Source organism: Leuciscus leuciscus (genome assembly GCF_965113295.1).
Source record: "Leuciscus leuciscus genome assembly, chromosome: 17".
Classification (NCBI taxonomy): Eukaryota; Metazoa; Chordata; class Actinopteri; order Cypriniformes; family Leuciscidae; genus Leuciscus; species Leuciscus leuciscus.
The window spans coordinates 31,516,045-31,532,678 of NC_138741.1; the positions used below are offsets into that span (position 1 = coordinate 31,516,045).

Sequence of the window (16,634 nt, forward strand, 5' to 3'; positions counted from 1 at the left end):
GGCTCTCTGGGATGCTTGATTATAATTGGTCAATCAGGCATTCTGTGGTCAAGTATTTGGAATAATGGGTGTGAAATTACATACACATATGCAAAAATAAAGGTTCTTTATTGGCATCTGTGTTTCTAGAAGAACCTTAAACATCAATGGAATCTTCTCATTGCAACAAAAGGTTATTAAAAGTGGAAAAAGATTCTTTAGATTATTAAAAAGTTTTTCACACTAAGAAAAAATGGGGAACCCAAACTAGATTTGTGGCCATTGTCTGCGTTTGATGCTAGGGATCTGGGCACAATTTTAGCTTTCAGTGCTGGACACTGCGATGTACGGTATCTTTTACAAGCACTGGCATGACCATCAGTCAAAGCCACCAAGACATTCTACCTAAGTATTTCCATGTGTTCATATCAGGTCCTTGAATTTTCTTCCCCACAGAACACGCATCCACAGAAACCACAGTCTTTCTGAGCCGTAGTCATTCCTCATGTAATGATTTCCTGGTTTCCTTTTTTCAAAATCATACTGTTCTGTGTGGTAAACAGCATTATTATTCCAAAGCCAGTGCACATTACATATCTTTCTTGAATCCTTAAATCTTGAATTCCTGTCATCACTTACTCAACCTCAAGTTGTTCTAAACAGAGTTTATTTCTTCTGTTGAACACAAACAAAGGTATTTTAAAGAATGTTGGTATCAAACAGTTGACGGTAGCCATTGGATTCCATTGTAGGAAGAAAAAAAAACCATGGAAGTCAATGGCTACCATAAACTGTCTGGTTACCAGCATTCTTCAAAATATCTTCTTTTGTGTTCAACAGAAGGAAGAAACTCATACAGGTTTGGAACAACTTGAGGGTGAGTAAATGATGACAACATTTTCATTTTTGGTTGAACTATCCCTTTAAGCTGTTTTCTGCATGAATGCTGAAATGACTAATTACCAATTTCTTTTAAATTAGTAGAAGAATGGGAGACAATAATACTACTGACTAATCAATATTTGTAGGCCGGGAAAGGCCTTTAGTGAATATAGTAATGAAAGGATTGCATTCAATCATTCACATTAGCAATAGCCAATATAAATACTGAATATTTCAGAGCTGTCGATTTAAGTCAAACATTTAATTAATTACTTATGGAAAAATAATGCAAATAAAAAGATTTAACACAGTTAACGCACCCGCCCCGCCCCAGACCTACGTAGGTCATCTTACATTTCATACAGTTGATTGGTGATGAACATGAAACAGGGCAACAGCTCACTGTGTGATGAATCCTATAGAATGCAGTTAAAATACCTCAAAAATTCATGATTTTTGTCTATTATTTATATAATGTGGTATAGATAAGCGATATCACGAGTGCAAATGTATATACAGTGTGTGTGTGTGTGTGTATATATATACTGTATATATACAGTATATATATATATATTATATATATATATATATATATATATATATACACACACACACAGTATGTAAAAAATAGGTCACAATTTAGAAGCACAACAAACGTGAATAAGACTAACCAGAGCACAGAGGAGATCTACGGCCTCTAAAACCAGTTCCTGATGGCCAATGCGGGAAACAGCCAGTTCCTCAAGGTCCTGATGGGAGATCTTCAGTAGCTGCTCTCCATTAATCTTCTCTCTCTCAAAGTTGTGCACATACTGTTGTAGGCTGTCATCCAGACCTTCACAAGAAGAAGAGGAAAGAGAAATATTTTTTTTTTTAGAAACATTTCTGCATCACAAACAAACAGATACATTTTCTGATAGTTCCACACTTTTACACACTTTTTAGAGAACCAGCCTACAAATGGTTTTCTGAAAGCAGCAGGGTATCTTCATTCTTCAGAATTGTCAAATTTAGCCAGAGACTTTTTAAGACCTTTAAAACTTGCACAAATTAAATGAATACTGTGTATCCATACAGAACAAACCCATACAAAATAAGTCACGTATTGCAGTTTCTTTTACTTGAAACTCTGCTCTAAAAAAACACAAGCCTGTAGAACGAGCAACAGCGCCGCAATTTCATTTTGAAAGCAGTGCTTGCGTTAATTTAATTCCATAATTTCCCTTTTAAGCATAATAACCATAGACCGTACCTCGATTCCTGTTTCTGCGCTCCCCAAATTTAAGAAATCCTAAAATTATAACTTCTGTTATAATTTCAGACTTTTTTTGGCCTCAACTTTGATCAAACTAAGGATACGTTTACATGTCAACAATGTACAAAAAAGTTGCGAACAGGCAACAACGCTGTCAAAGCGATCCCCGTTCACACGAAAAAAAAAAAACGCTGTATTCTGCTGTAGTTGGCGAGGTCACTTTGTTAAGAAACATTACTCAACTGAACACATAATACATATGTGCATGACGTCACCGCTTTCACAAATTTGCATTTTTGTTGTTTACAAGGAGACAATAACAGTATTGTTTTCAAGAACTTGCACTTTGAAACCCGTTTTCAAAAGCATACGTTTTCAGGCCCCAAAAACACTGTTGTCGTGTAAATGAACAGACAAAACGAATAAAAAGTTTTCGGTTTTTAGTTCAAATTGGTGTTGTGTAAACACTGCGTGGGGTAACGCAGCGCTGTTTTATCATATTATATCGATTTGAGTGTGTTAAAAGATACTAAATACTTGATATAATGATACTATATGCTGCTCGGCGGCTACTATATTAGACACTGCAGTGAGCTAGATCGATATTAGGCATGGTAAATATATGATACTCGCGGTAAATCAAGAAAACGAGATTTAAACAAAAAGACTAATTGTGTTGAGCTATTTAACAATGATTAGTTTTCTGTCGATGAATGTGATGAACAGTTGCTCATCTGTCTAATAAAGCACATAATATATTAAAGCGTCTTTGGTGTTTCCATGGTTTCTACAGAATACAGTATAACCGGAAATCAAGGGTAACGCGGGGATGATGTCATTGATAGGCGACGCAGGGAGTCCGTGTCCTGGTTAAAACTGCTTATTTCTCTGGATTTAAACATTCTTAGAAACATTTGGGATAATGTAAGTACACAAATCAACAAAATATATAACATTGTTCTAGTGGTTTTTGAATATTTTGATCCAAAAATCTTACATATTGTGCCTTTAAGTACTGTTATGGGCTGTAAGGAGGGCTAAAAAAAGTTATGGGGGAACAGTGATAAAACCTGTAAAACTTTAACTTAAATTTGTTAAACCTTTTCAGAGTTGAAAAAAACAAATTTGGGGGCAAGAAAAAGTTTTTTGAAAGAAATATTTACATTTTTCAGAAAGGAGGCATTAAATCGATCAAAAGCGACAGTAGAAACAATGTTAAAAATATTTAATGTTTAAATGCTTTTTGTACATAAATAAAAATAAAAAAAATCATTAGAGGTCAACCAATTGACCGGTTTTGCCGATTAATAGGCACTGATAACCGATTGCTGGAACAATTGGTTATCGGCAAAAATCCATCCAGATAGTTTTTCCGGGTTGCGTCTGTTGCTGGAGCGGCTGAGAAGGGTGCGCTGTCATCACACAGTACGAGAACGGCTTCTTAAGGCCAAATAAAAACGATCACTGACGCCTCGTGGAGTTTGTTTTGAGCTGCTCAGAGCGGGACAATTCACATACAGATTTAAAACAGACAATGAAATGGTATACAGTACACCACCGTACGTGTTTTCATATAATTATGAAGTCATTTGTTTGTTTGAAATTTTTACTGTATTGTTGATCATATAAATGCAGCCTTGGTGAGTACAAGAGACTTCTAAAGTGAGATAGATAGCTACATAAGGTATCTAGAGACATAAGGTTTTCTCTAGAAACATGCTTCCTTCATTGACACTGCAACAGGTGTGTATAGAGCTTTCAGACTATAAACATCACGTTGTTCCCACCTGCTAGAGTTTATACATGTGTGTATGTGTGTCAAGCTGGTTAAACAATTGACAGTTTGTTGTTTTTGCAAATGGTCACCTAATTACAGCAAGCCTACTAACAGCTCAAAGGAAACTAATGTCAGCAGACTGGTTTAGCTGGATTCTTCAGGGCTTCGTAATGCCTTGTTCAGTTTCTGTACGCGTAGATCTGTTTGGAAATGTTGGTGTATTTCCTGCTTCCGTTTCCTTTTGATGTAAATCACATGAAATTCAGTTACAAGTAGGATTTGCTGACTTAGCAAAGGAGCTTATGTCTGATTCTTGACATGTTGACAAGAGCATCCAACACCCCCCACGGACACACAAAGCCCTCAGTCACCCGGGCTGCAGCACCAGTGAAGGACGGTGAAGGATGTTCCTGTGGGACGAGAGGGGGAAGGGTGTTCACTGTTCACCCAGTCAAAGGCACTACAGAGAGAGCAGCTGCAAAGGTCTGGCCCGATGCCCTCGGACTCAACGGCTTGACAGCCCAGACAAAATCACTGACCTTAATATTCAATACACAGTCCACCTTCATTTATCTCTGGAAATCTCAAACAAAGTTGAGGCTCTGCTATATCAGTGAATGTTCCCTTGTAAAAAAAGAAGAAAAAAAGTATACTTCTAAAATGAGAACTCATTGCGGAAATAATATACTTTGAATGTTTTCAGACACTTTGGTTTGTTAGGGTAGGACAATATTTGGCCGAGATACAACTGACAAGAATCTGAGGGTGCAAAAAAATCTAAACATTGAGAAAATCGCCTTTAAAGTTTACCATCCACTCACAAAAATAAATGTTTTATATATTTACGGTAGGAAATGTACAAAATATCTTTATTGAACATGATCTTTACTTCATATCCTAATGATTTTTGGCATAAAAGAAAAATCTATAATTTTAACCCATACAATGTATTGTTGGCTATTGCCACAAATATACCCGTGCGACTTATGACTGGTTTTGTGATCCAAGGTCACATATAATACATATGTAAATAGTTGGACTTTAGAGCATTTTTTGACACAATTAAGTAGGACTTCAGTACATTTACATGTCATTTCATAATTACTTACTGTCTTTGAAATATGGTTAAAACATGCTGCTGAATGAGAAGATCAATTAAAATATACTTTTGTAATAATAAAGTTGCACTTCATATAAAATTTACTTTAAACTGTATTTGGTATCACTTTACAAGTGTTACAACAATTCAGAAGTTAACATGATCTAACAATGAACAATACTTCTACAGTATTTATTAATCTTAGTTAATGTTAATCTTAACATGTGCTAATACCTTTGTAAGATCAAAAGTTAATGCACTGTGAACAAACATAAAAATGTAAGTAGCATTAACAAATGTTAATGCTGTAATATATATATATATAAACAGTTGACATGTATTAAATGTTTCTCTATTTCTTCCCTCACTCTTTCAACATTAAACTGAGGCTTCACGCTGGAATTCACGCTCTGCTTCTGTGAACAGTAAACCTTGCCTACTTTGACAACATTTGATTGGCCATCTCAATCATTTTTGACATTGACGAGCGCTGTTAACTTTCAAACCTTTTTGTCATCCTAACAACATACAGAGTGCTGCGTAATGGAAGATGCACAGTTAGGGACTGTGCTAATGGAAGAAACACAGTCATGAAATTGTGCTCTTAAGTATTTCAGTAATATTATCTGTAAGGGCAGTTTTTTAAAATAAATATACTTTTAAGACTGGAAGCACAATACAAGTGGATATTCAATATAATTAAGCACACTTCTTTGTCATAAAAGTTAACTATGACAACAGACATGAACTGTCAGCGTTCCAGGGTTGATGACGCCAATACCAATGAAATTTCACAGCCAACACTTTTATTTTAAAATTAAAAAGGTAAATATTAACAAATGAAATAAATCAAAAATGGTACAGTCAATTAAGCAAACACATCTAGACATGTTTTTCAACATTAATAAAGAACAAAGAAGCTAAATTAAAAATTAAAAATGGTTCTTGAAATTGTCTAACTACATTACATACAATAGCAGGTCTAGTAGGCTGCATTTCACTGTAAGGAATGTGATATGTACAGATTTCTACACATTCAGTTTCTACCTGATTACATTCACTTAAGAGTGGTAAAAATATGGTATGATCTCTACAATGCAGACCTGTAATAGAGTGTACATTGTACATTTATACACACCCATAGACCTCAAAAGAATTTCATTAAGAGAAAATAAAATACAAAATAGAGCGTTAGGTGAACAAAGAGAGTGTGGAATTTCCTCAAAGAATGAAGTCACGTCATTATAAAAGCTGTTACTAACATAACTGATGATCCATCCTAAAATGCATGTAACTCAACACTGCTATTTCAACAGTTAAACCTGAGCGCAGCAATGACAAATCCTAGAGCTGGGAGGTTGTTCTTCTTGTTCTATAATCAATATATTTTAAAGGGGTTAGTTTTGCTTAATTTTGCCTCTATGTAAAAGTGCATTATTGATTCAGAATCGTAGAATCACAAAAGTGGAGTTTACTTTTTAATTTTGGATGAATAAATCAAAAGTAGCATAAGCAATATGGAATAGTGTCTGTGAATCCTAAAGTTAATTATGAAGTCTGCATGTTCTCCGTGTCTTTTTGATTTCTGTCTTTATTACTTTTTGTCAAATGATTTTAAAAGAACCATAACTTCAAAAAGTTATATATTTTATAAAAGTTTTAACATTTTTGCAAATTGAATAAATTAATTTTGAAGAAAAATCAACACCTATCCTATCTAAACCATGTATGAATTCCTACCTGGTGTTGATTCTGTGGTTTATGATTTAATAAAAATGTATAATGAGAATGTTTATGTGTCTGTGTCGTGACCTCATGTAGTTAGACGGAAGAAGCTGAAAAACGCAGTGAGCGTGTGAGGCAGACAAACCTAAGCTGCTCATTCACAGACACACAAAACATGCAGACTACATGTTTTTGCAGTTTAATACTCACAGACAGTGTCTAGGGGTCGCAACCTTTTTGTCATGAAGTGACACTTTAGGGTTTCAGAGCTAACCACTGTGCCAATTTGTTTTAAATTGGTCAAAATCATTTTGTTGGTCTGTTTTCAGGTTTATATTAGACTTTGAATAACACTTTTCCAATGGGAAATTATTTATTAATGTGTTTTTACTGATCTGATAGCTATCTGTTAAAACGGTTCCATTTACACTTGGCCACGTAAATGTGTCAACGCAAAACGAATATCTGTTCTTCAATCCCTGCGCTATATGCAAATTAAATGTCTCACGTCTGAATGAAGACGACTGTGTGTTGAGCTTCAGGATGTAACACAAAACTTCAGTTTTATTTGCGGCAAATAACGTGTTGCTCTGTGGTGATGAGTGTTGCAGTTTTTTTTTACCATTTTGAGAGGAGTAAAAGTTACATAGCCTATGTGCCTTCAACAACCCGGTGCATTTACATTTTTTCCAGTTTTGTCTGGAATGTGAAAGCACCTGATGTTTTTACGATCTGAGCGCTATCTGATCAGAAAACGCACAAAGTGACGCATGAAAGGAGTTTGCACATCACCGTCATTGTAATGTGTGTGGAATGTTTGATAGGACGTTAGGGCCTGGTTTCACAGACAGGGCCTATAGATTAAGCCAGGATTAGGCCTTAGTTAAATTAGGACATTGATAGCTTTTAGAAACATGCCTAAGAAAAAAAAAACTAAAAAAAACAATGGCAGTGACATATTTTAAGATATGTCTGTGCAAGCTGCTTCAAGTTAAGACAGTTCAAACATGCATTTTAGTCTCGGACTAGGTTTAAGTCTTGTCTGTGAAACCAGGCATATATACTAAGTTGAATATCTTTGAAGAATGAAGGTCACACATAATTAACTATTAACTACAACTTTTGCCTTAATAAACTCCTAATTACAGTTTATTAATAGTTAGTAAGGTAGTTAAGTAAGTATTGGGTAGGGTTAACTGATGTTAAATATGGTCATGCAGAATAAGGCATTAATATGTGCTTTATACGTACTATTAAACAGCCAATATCCATATTAATGCTAAAAAGCCAGTTGATAGTGAGAATTGGACCCTAAACTAAAGTGTTACCAGAATTTAAAACATTAACTTTTTTTTCCAAAGCAAAGTTAATGCAGTCATTGACTTGTGCAGTTTATTCTCATGTTAAGAATATGTATAGGTCCTAGCAAGTAAATAAAACAAGCTGTGTTACCATAGGGGCTTTCACATTGGGTATAGTTCTAGGAGCTTGGTTCTAGGAACTAGCCACCAGGCTGGTTCCCCAAGAACTAATGGTTCCCATAGGAAAACATTTGTGCACCGCCAGTAGGAACTCTGGAGTGACGTAAGACACGCTTGTTGTTGTGACTTTTATGACGGCGTGGCAGACCTTTATTTTGACGGCACTGAGAACACCAGAGCCTGAGCACACCATGCTCGCATTCTCCGTGTTCATTAGTTTACGATATGTCTAACATGTTATTAGATAGAACTGTTATATGGAAAGTAGACAGTAAATGAAAAGGTATTAGCGTATGCTGTGTGGTTGATGTCCAGTGTTACTAGCTGAGCAGAAATGCATCATTATGTTTGACTTGGTCCCCTCAAAGTTGCGTTGGATTTTCTACTCAGCGTAAAGGTTAAGAGGCCCATCTATCACTGTTTTCCATGTTCGTTTGTGGAGTAAATATATAGGCTAAAATCTGTGTATTTACACAGCTTTTTTAAAAATGGCGGTTGCTGGTGTTTCGCGTGCGGTCGGCCAATCAGCGTATATAACGTCATGGATAGTTCCTTCCTATACTGCTGGTGTAGACCCTACTCTGAAGTAAGAGCTAAATTAGTTCCTCCAAAAGGAGTTCCTGGAACTAAAATCCTAAAATTCCTAGTTCCTGCGGTGCGAACACGCCAAAATCCGAGTATTTCCGCCAATAGTTCTAGAAACTATGAAAAGGTTCCTCCAGTGCGAAAGCCCCTTTTGAGGAATGATTATCTTTAAATGTAGAACTGAGGGCAGGTGCGAGGTTCTTTACCTAAATGAAATACATACACCTCTCTCGCTTTTGTTCATGTGTCAGCGATAACCCCTCCACGCCAGCCATAGGATGCCGATGCCTGTCCAGATCGTGAATTGATTAATTGATGATATTAATTGTACAGCGCTACAATATTCCGCATTATACAGTCAATTCCATTTTTTTATGACTGGATTCTGTGTTTCCATCCATGTTTTCTGTGTCACAGAAATCACAGAGCTCTACTATTAAAGGATTATGCTCCCATTGCTTGGCCCGCATGGTGCACCAGAACCAGAAAAGTTATGAAAATGTAATTTTTTTAACAGAAACATTTCTGTTATCATAATCGTGGTGAGAATCACACTGCAGAGCAATGAGGGCATGGGTGTTTTTTTTGCCTTAGCCCTTTACTAAAAACCACGTACCTCAACTACACCATGTTTTCCCCCATACACATGAGTCTTGTATCATGTTTCTGATCAAAATAGGATAATTACACAGTTGGATGGGTCTAAAGTCATGTTTTTGCCAATCTCGTTCTTGCTAAGAGACTTTGATGTGATCACTGATAAACCCAACACCTTGCGCTCTGAAACTTAAACCTGCACATCTGTTCTGACGGGATGTGCCCCCAGAGCCAACCCTTCTCTGAGAGTCTCATGGTGTAAGACTCACTCACACAGGCTGGGGTTCTCAGGGGTTTGATTACATGAGAGAGAAAGCCCTTCCACCATCCAGAATGAAGGGCCTCCCAGTGGGAGTGTGACCTCCCTCTCCACACAAACTCTGTGCTTTCATACGCAGCATGTACAATAGCCACTGCCACTGGAACTCTCTCTCTCGTTCTATTGAGATTTCCAGTTAACCTGAGGGGAATGAAGAAATGCCCATTGTTTTGGGGCGCTGACCCTTTGTGGGAATTCCACAATGATGCTATCTCGATAGACATTTGTTATTGTGAAGGCAATAATTAGAAAAAAATCCTTTGTGTGCAAAACCTCTCATTAGACGCAACAACCAAATGAGTAAACCGAGCACAGCAGAGATATGCTTAGTGTAAAAACATTATAAATCAAATAAAACAGGCAAGTGCTGTGTGGTTTTACTTGTCAAGATTTGTTACCTCCTGAAAAATGGAAGGACATAGAAATTCTCAGTACAGGATTATTCAATAAACCCTGCTAATTTTTTATAATCATCATTATAAAATACCTCCTGCTTTCTGCTCTTCCTATGGCTTCCTCTGTCAACCTTTCAGGATGATGGAAGACTTTTACACTGAAAAAAGATTTGGTGTCCTATTTACTATTTGCTAATATTAGAAAAATGGATATCTTCTGACGGGATTTGGTAAAGAGACTGGATCCAATATTCCTGGCATGGAGATTTGATCTAACAAATAGTCACTTGTATTGATTGGAATACAGCAGCTCATATAACAATCAATACTGTTAATCTGATTTGCAAATTCCCAAAAATACAAATCCCAACAGAAAAGAAAGGCAATTGGATAGGGTTTTTAAACCCCTCATTCTTGAAATGAGAGATAAAAGAGATAAAGAGACAGAAAGCTTTTAGAATGACAGGCATAAAGAAGATGCTCTGGGGCTTTTGCGCTCATGTTTGTCATTTTAGATGAAAAGACAGGGTGGACAAAAAAGACCTTAAGGACAAACGGACAGGTTTTCAGAGGGTTACAAACATCACCTCTCTCAGGATTAACTGACAAGGAGGAGGGCTAGTTGTGGGTCAGTGAGTTTAAGAATCCACAGATGTATTATGAAAATATGTATTAATAAATACATATTTTCATGCAGTTCCTTGCTTAATATTATGTTATGACCTCAAAACACTTCGACCATTCTATAGTGCATGACTTGAAAACTAATTCATTTTGACATTTGCATCACATAATCAGCACCATATTTATGTAGTGAACTTGCTCCATAACTCACCTGATGCAGCATTGCACTTGTGATGCGCGCTTGGATATGAGTTTCGTGACACATGAGTCATAATAAAAGAGATCAAAGCCTTAAAGAAGCGACCTAAAATGGCATGGTTGCTTCAGCAAATGCTTTTTATCTTATGTTTGCTTTTGTTAACACTAGGTTTAGGGGAGGGTTTAGTGTAGGTGGTACATTATTTTCAAATGCGATAGAGCATGAACCTTTCAGCGCCACTCACCGGACATTTTATTTCCGAACTGGTATGATACTGACAACAAGCAATGTAAAAAAAATTGCCAGATTCATGTTCATCAGATTAATTTCACTATGAATGTGTTGCAGAATGTGCAAGCGGAGAATATTATATGTATAATTGTTGCAACAGGATTTTTTTTTTCAATGAGCCTGGCTTGGAAATAGATCCTCACTGGAAAGTGATTTATCTGAAACACTCTTTGTATAGTGCATGTTATAAATTTTCTCAATGGCATAGTATGCACATCCAATACACTCAATTCGTCCACGTGCCTTGAATTTTTCTGCACTGATCCCACAAGGTCCACAAGGGTGTAAGCCTGTCAATCCTGTTGTTTCAAAGTAAAAAAAAAAACTGATGAAAAGGAACAACAACAATCTACTCTGGAAGCAACAACTAGAGATACCCAGGTGCCAAAAATGTGTGTTATGGGTAAAGAAATTCTCGCAACTTTAATGGCTTGTTTCCACCGAGTGTTACAGTAAAGTACTGTACAGTATGGTACGCAATTATTTCCGTTTCGATTGCCAGAAGTTATGAATGTTACCAAAATCCAAACCACACCTTACCACTTTTTTGGGACCCTTCCGTTGGGGTACCTAGCACAGTAGTCTGGTACCTAAAGGCTGGAGCTAGACTCACTGCAGAACGCTGATTGGTTGACAGAGAATCGCACTTGCACGTTTTTTTCCTTGCAGCCTATATAGCCTTTGCTCAAACAAAGCTTGTCGTCTTCTTGTGACAAACAGCCACATGCCGAGAAGCAAGAACAAGATCTGCTGCATGTCCTCCATTGTTGTTTACGGTGTCGCTTTCTTCGCACGAGAATAATGTCGATCACTACCAAGCGGCAAGCTTCAGGTCTCTCTCTTGAATCCAACACGGAAGTGACTTAAACTGCAATTCATCGACTGGCCGCTAGAGACAGGCTCCAAATGAGAGTCAATCCCATAAACTCCCCATGTTAAAATGCCCAACTTTACAGCAGAAATTAAATAATTACAGCCTGGTACAAAAAGTTGTTTTGATCTATATAGCTAATTTTGCCTGTGAGGGGGGTGAATTTTTTTTATAACTCATCCATCTAAATTATATTAAGCCTTAAAGTTCTGCATAATTAAGGGCGTGGCCACTTGAGTGACAGGTGGATTGCCGCTGCTGTCACTACTAGTCGTTTGTCTACTGTTTGTTAGCGTCACGTCACCTCCGCTAATCCCGCCTCTTTGCCCATTTTCAGTTATCCGGGAGTGGCACTCGGTGACGTGCTGCCAAGATGGCGACGCCCACTGTGGGCTTCAAAAATGCTCTTCAGAAACCTACGGGTGACGTCGCGGACACAACGTCCATTGTGCATGCGTTTAAATGGAGTATACTTTGAAAGGCTTTGCATTTGGCTGTATGTCTATATGCTGCTAACCACTTCCATTTTGAGAACAGTATTTCCTGATTTCAATTCATCACTTCTTTAAAAATTATTCTATGAATTAACATAAAAATACAATGCAGGTGGTTTCACACATTCCACTTGTCTGCACACAGAAACTAGGTTTCTGCCTGCCAGCCATTCATAGACAGGCCTGTAAGAGCCGCTCAGGGATCTCACACTTGCCAAAATCTCCTCATTAACTCCTTATACAGTAATTGTTGTGGCTGAACAGTGCAGACACTAGGGGATGAAAGTCAGTCTGAGAGACCTGTAATCAGAAGCAGCTTTGAAAACAAAAAGGCATCTGTGACTGGATCTACCCTTACCAAACTCTGCCACATCATCTTCTGCCAAACCATAATTACTGGGACAAACCTTCCCATATCTTAACAACTACTCTATCACACCCTTATTTTAGCATAAAACATGCACTGGACCAATGGAAAATATCGTAATTATGAAATTCCTGCATCATATTTCAACTTGCTTGTTGCAAACAGATCCAATATAGGCTGTAATCAGAGACATAAGACAAACTAAACCTTTCCTCTGAGGAGAGAGGAATGTGTTGTAGATCTTCCTGCTGAAAGGGGCCAAGACGCATTAATGAATCTTAAAGGAATACTTAAATTTCTTTGTGCTAATCCATGGGCGATGACATTATGGCGAGAGACTTCCTGTAAGATGCTCTGCACTTCTGTTTAGTTGTATTTAGCAAAACAAAATTAATTAGCGTGTCATAACAGTTACTGTACATAACTCAAAAATTTGTGTTACTACTACAAGCCCAAAACAACAGCTGTAGCCTAGCTGTAGTGACTCCACTCCACAGTATTTAAGTACTTTTAATAATAACATATTAAATGATATTCAGTGTAATATGGTTTTAAAAAAAGGGTTTCGTATTGTTGAGTACTGCAAAAATAAAAAATAAAAATAAATTAGGACAGGAAGACAGGAAGTATACCACATTAAAACGTTTGCATGAGACTGGTTATCATCCCTGTCAAAGCAAAGTTATATTTAATCTCTCAGCTCATGTCATAACCAGCTAAAAAGTAAAGCCTGTCACCTATGCTTGGAACTATCTGCCCAAGATACCAGGATGGGACACGTCATAACTGAATGTGCATGTGACCACACGTCCATTTGTTGACCTTCTGCAAACTAGCTAACAAAATAAAGGAGAATTCATCAAGTGCTTTAACAAAATATCGACTTCAAATTTTCATTATTAATCTTCCCAGATTGCCGATTTCCATTTTCAGCATATTTCAAGCACTTAAGATTTTCATATTGCCCTTGCAAATATTTTTGTAACAAATTTTTTTTATTAAAATGGTTTGAATGTAGATGGATCATCAGTTTTCTCACACTACAGCTCTACAGTTTTGCCAGCAGCATTTTCATTCTTCTTAGACACATCACACTGATTTATAAAAAGGTCACTAGGGTGGGCAATATGACCAAAATAAAATCTTTTTTTCAAGCAGCGAGTTATGTCGTTGAATTATTTAAATGAGGAATATTGTGACGTGTTCGTTTCCCCAAATACAGAGGAAAACCAAAAAAAAACAACTAAAAACTCAAGACTGCAAAGAAGGCGTTTCAGGGAGTTCAGAAAGAAAGCGCATTGATATAGAGAAAAACTCCATTTGGAGGGACTTTGTGTTTTGTAACTTTGCAGGCCTTTTTCATGCTCAGACGCAAACATTACACATGGAATATTGAAAATGTAAAAAAGCATATGGTCCTCTTTAAGTGCTTTGATCTGATATATGTCTGTTATTTTAGCTCTCTCCCAAGAAAAAAAATTACACAAAAATGTCTTTAGACACAACAATGTAACAATGGAAAGATGTCTTCATTTACTAATCAATTGTAGTGCATAAATAAAGCACTCTGGGGACATATTCAATTTCACTGAAGTTGTGAAAGTTAACTCCTTGTACTTAAGTATGAAAATACAGTAAATCAATACGGTATGGAAGTCTGAATAGATCCTGAATGAATACTGAGAGAAGGGACAAATGATATTATGGCTGATGTCTTTCAAAGCATGTGAACGTTACTGATGTAGATGAGTCACATGCACCAACCTGTTCTCAGTCAATGACTAAACCCTGTGATGCTGTTACTCTCAGATCTCACACAAACACAAATCCCTCTGACTGACGCACAGGAGACTGATGTCAAGCATCTACATGCATTTATTGTGAATATGACATGTTGGACAGGTCTTTCTGCAATATGCATGTTGATTGTTCCTTAATAAAAGCTGTTTAAATAAAAAGCAAATCAATTTGAACCATGATCCTGTCGTTAGAATGATTATAGGCAAGTGTGCAATGAACAAAGACCCTATAAATAAAGGTATGTTTTTTAGAGAAGGCGAGATCAGGATTTCCCATGATGCCCTGATATAGTTCAGGCTCTTTGTCTGTGCATGCAGTAACACCCTTCCTCTGTTTACCCAACTGTAGGTGCTGGATGAGGGGTATTATAATGTGACCTTTACACCGTGCAATAGGAGGCCCAATTCTTTTGTGTTATTGCGAGCAGTGGAAACACACCAGAGGAACATAAACAGTAAATCTGAACTGAACAAAAAAAAACTAAATAAACTGTTCTCAGATTAGTATAATTGTTATATTAGTATAATTATACTAATATAATTGTTACAATCTGCTAATTAAATATTTATGAACATACACTTTTGCATTCAATTTCTATTGCTCGTGCCATTTGTGCTACAGACATGAATGATACCACAAATTGTGTGACTTGCTGAAGAAAAGTAAAAATCGAGGAATGAACTAGTGACATGTCCTTTCGAAAAAAAATCAGGATGAAACGAAGTTCGTTTTGAGTTTGTTCTGGGAGTTTGAAACAGCAAAGAAAACTTTCCGGAAAAGTTTACTCAAGCTGGTAATTTTGAACTACCATTGGTCCGAAGTGATTATGTAATATGTAGGTGTGGCTCTGAGGCTCCGCCTTCTTTGACGTGGAAATCTTTCCAGGTTCTTTTATTCTGTTCAGTCTGTCGAGGTCAGACGTTAGTATATAGCAGCAGTAGCAATAATAGTGTAATTAAAGTAATTCTAAATGAATGAGACACTGTAATGCTAAAGATGATGGTTTAAAGCAATCTATTGTATAAAGTGCTATATAAATTAACGTGACTGACTGGAGTGTCGAATTGCAGAGCTTGTACAAACATATCCACATCGCTATGATCAGATGCTTTCTTAACTGCTGTTTTCACTGCTATTGTTCTATAGCTGTGCACATGCAAACTCCTCTTCAAGGAGAACTGACACTGTGCAACCCTTTAGAGACAACCATTCTAACTATAGAAATGCAAGAGCAAGCCACATTGGTTCTTGTGGAAGCTCAAACGTGCTTGCTTAACGTCCAAGAACCAATTAGGTTTGTTCTCACAAGCCACGCTTCTCTTAGCATATTAATAGTGTGTATTTATCAATGTTTATATGAAATCCTAAATGAAAGGTTTTCAGATAAAATGACAGTGTCTTGGATAAAACTGCTAGATTCATATGGTAATTCAAAGTTTGGTAACACTTTATTTTGATGGTCCCTTTTGAACATTCTGTCGACTATAAGTAACTTTGCAACAAGATGTGAACTAACTCTCATTACAGTATTAGACATTGTGCTTAATATCTGCTAACTCTTTATTGTGATGCGCCTCCAACAGATTTTCTACTGACAATAACTAACTTTGCAAGTACATGTCAACTTATTCTAACCCTAACCCTACCAGTCTACTAATACTCTACTAACACTCTAATGAGAGTTAGTAGACATGCAGGTGCAACGTTACTTATAGTCAATAGAATGTGTTAAAGGGACAATCGAAATAAAGTGAAACCCAAAGCTTTGGTAGAATGGACTTCCAATGGAAGGACTGAAATCTCTCGGGTTTCCTTAAAATATCTTAATTTGTGTTTCAAAGATGAATAAAAGTCTTATAGGATTTGGAATGACATGAGGGTGAATAATTGATGA

At 36.8% G+C, this 16,634-nt stretch overlaps 1 protein-coding gene across 3 annotated transcripts in view; it reads right to left on the reverse strand.

The window, feature by feature from the left end:
* Positions 1-16,634, reverse strand: part of LOC309479354 (connector enhancer of kinase suppressor of ras 3-like) — a 76,250-nt gene that overhangs the window by 54,415 nt on the left and 5,201 nt on the right. For all 3 annotated transcript variants that reach the window (XM_082143437.1, XM_082143436.1, XM_082143438.1), the window contains exon 2: positions 1,533-1,696. In XM_082143437.1, coding sequence (XP_081999563.1) covers positions 1,533-1,696 — 164 coding nt within the window. The remainder of the gene's footprint in view (positions 1-1,532; positions 1,697-16,634) is intronic.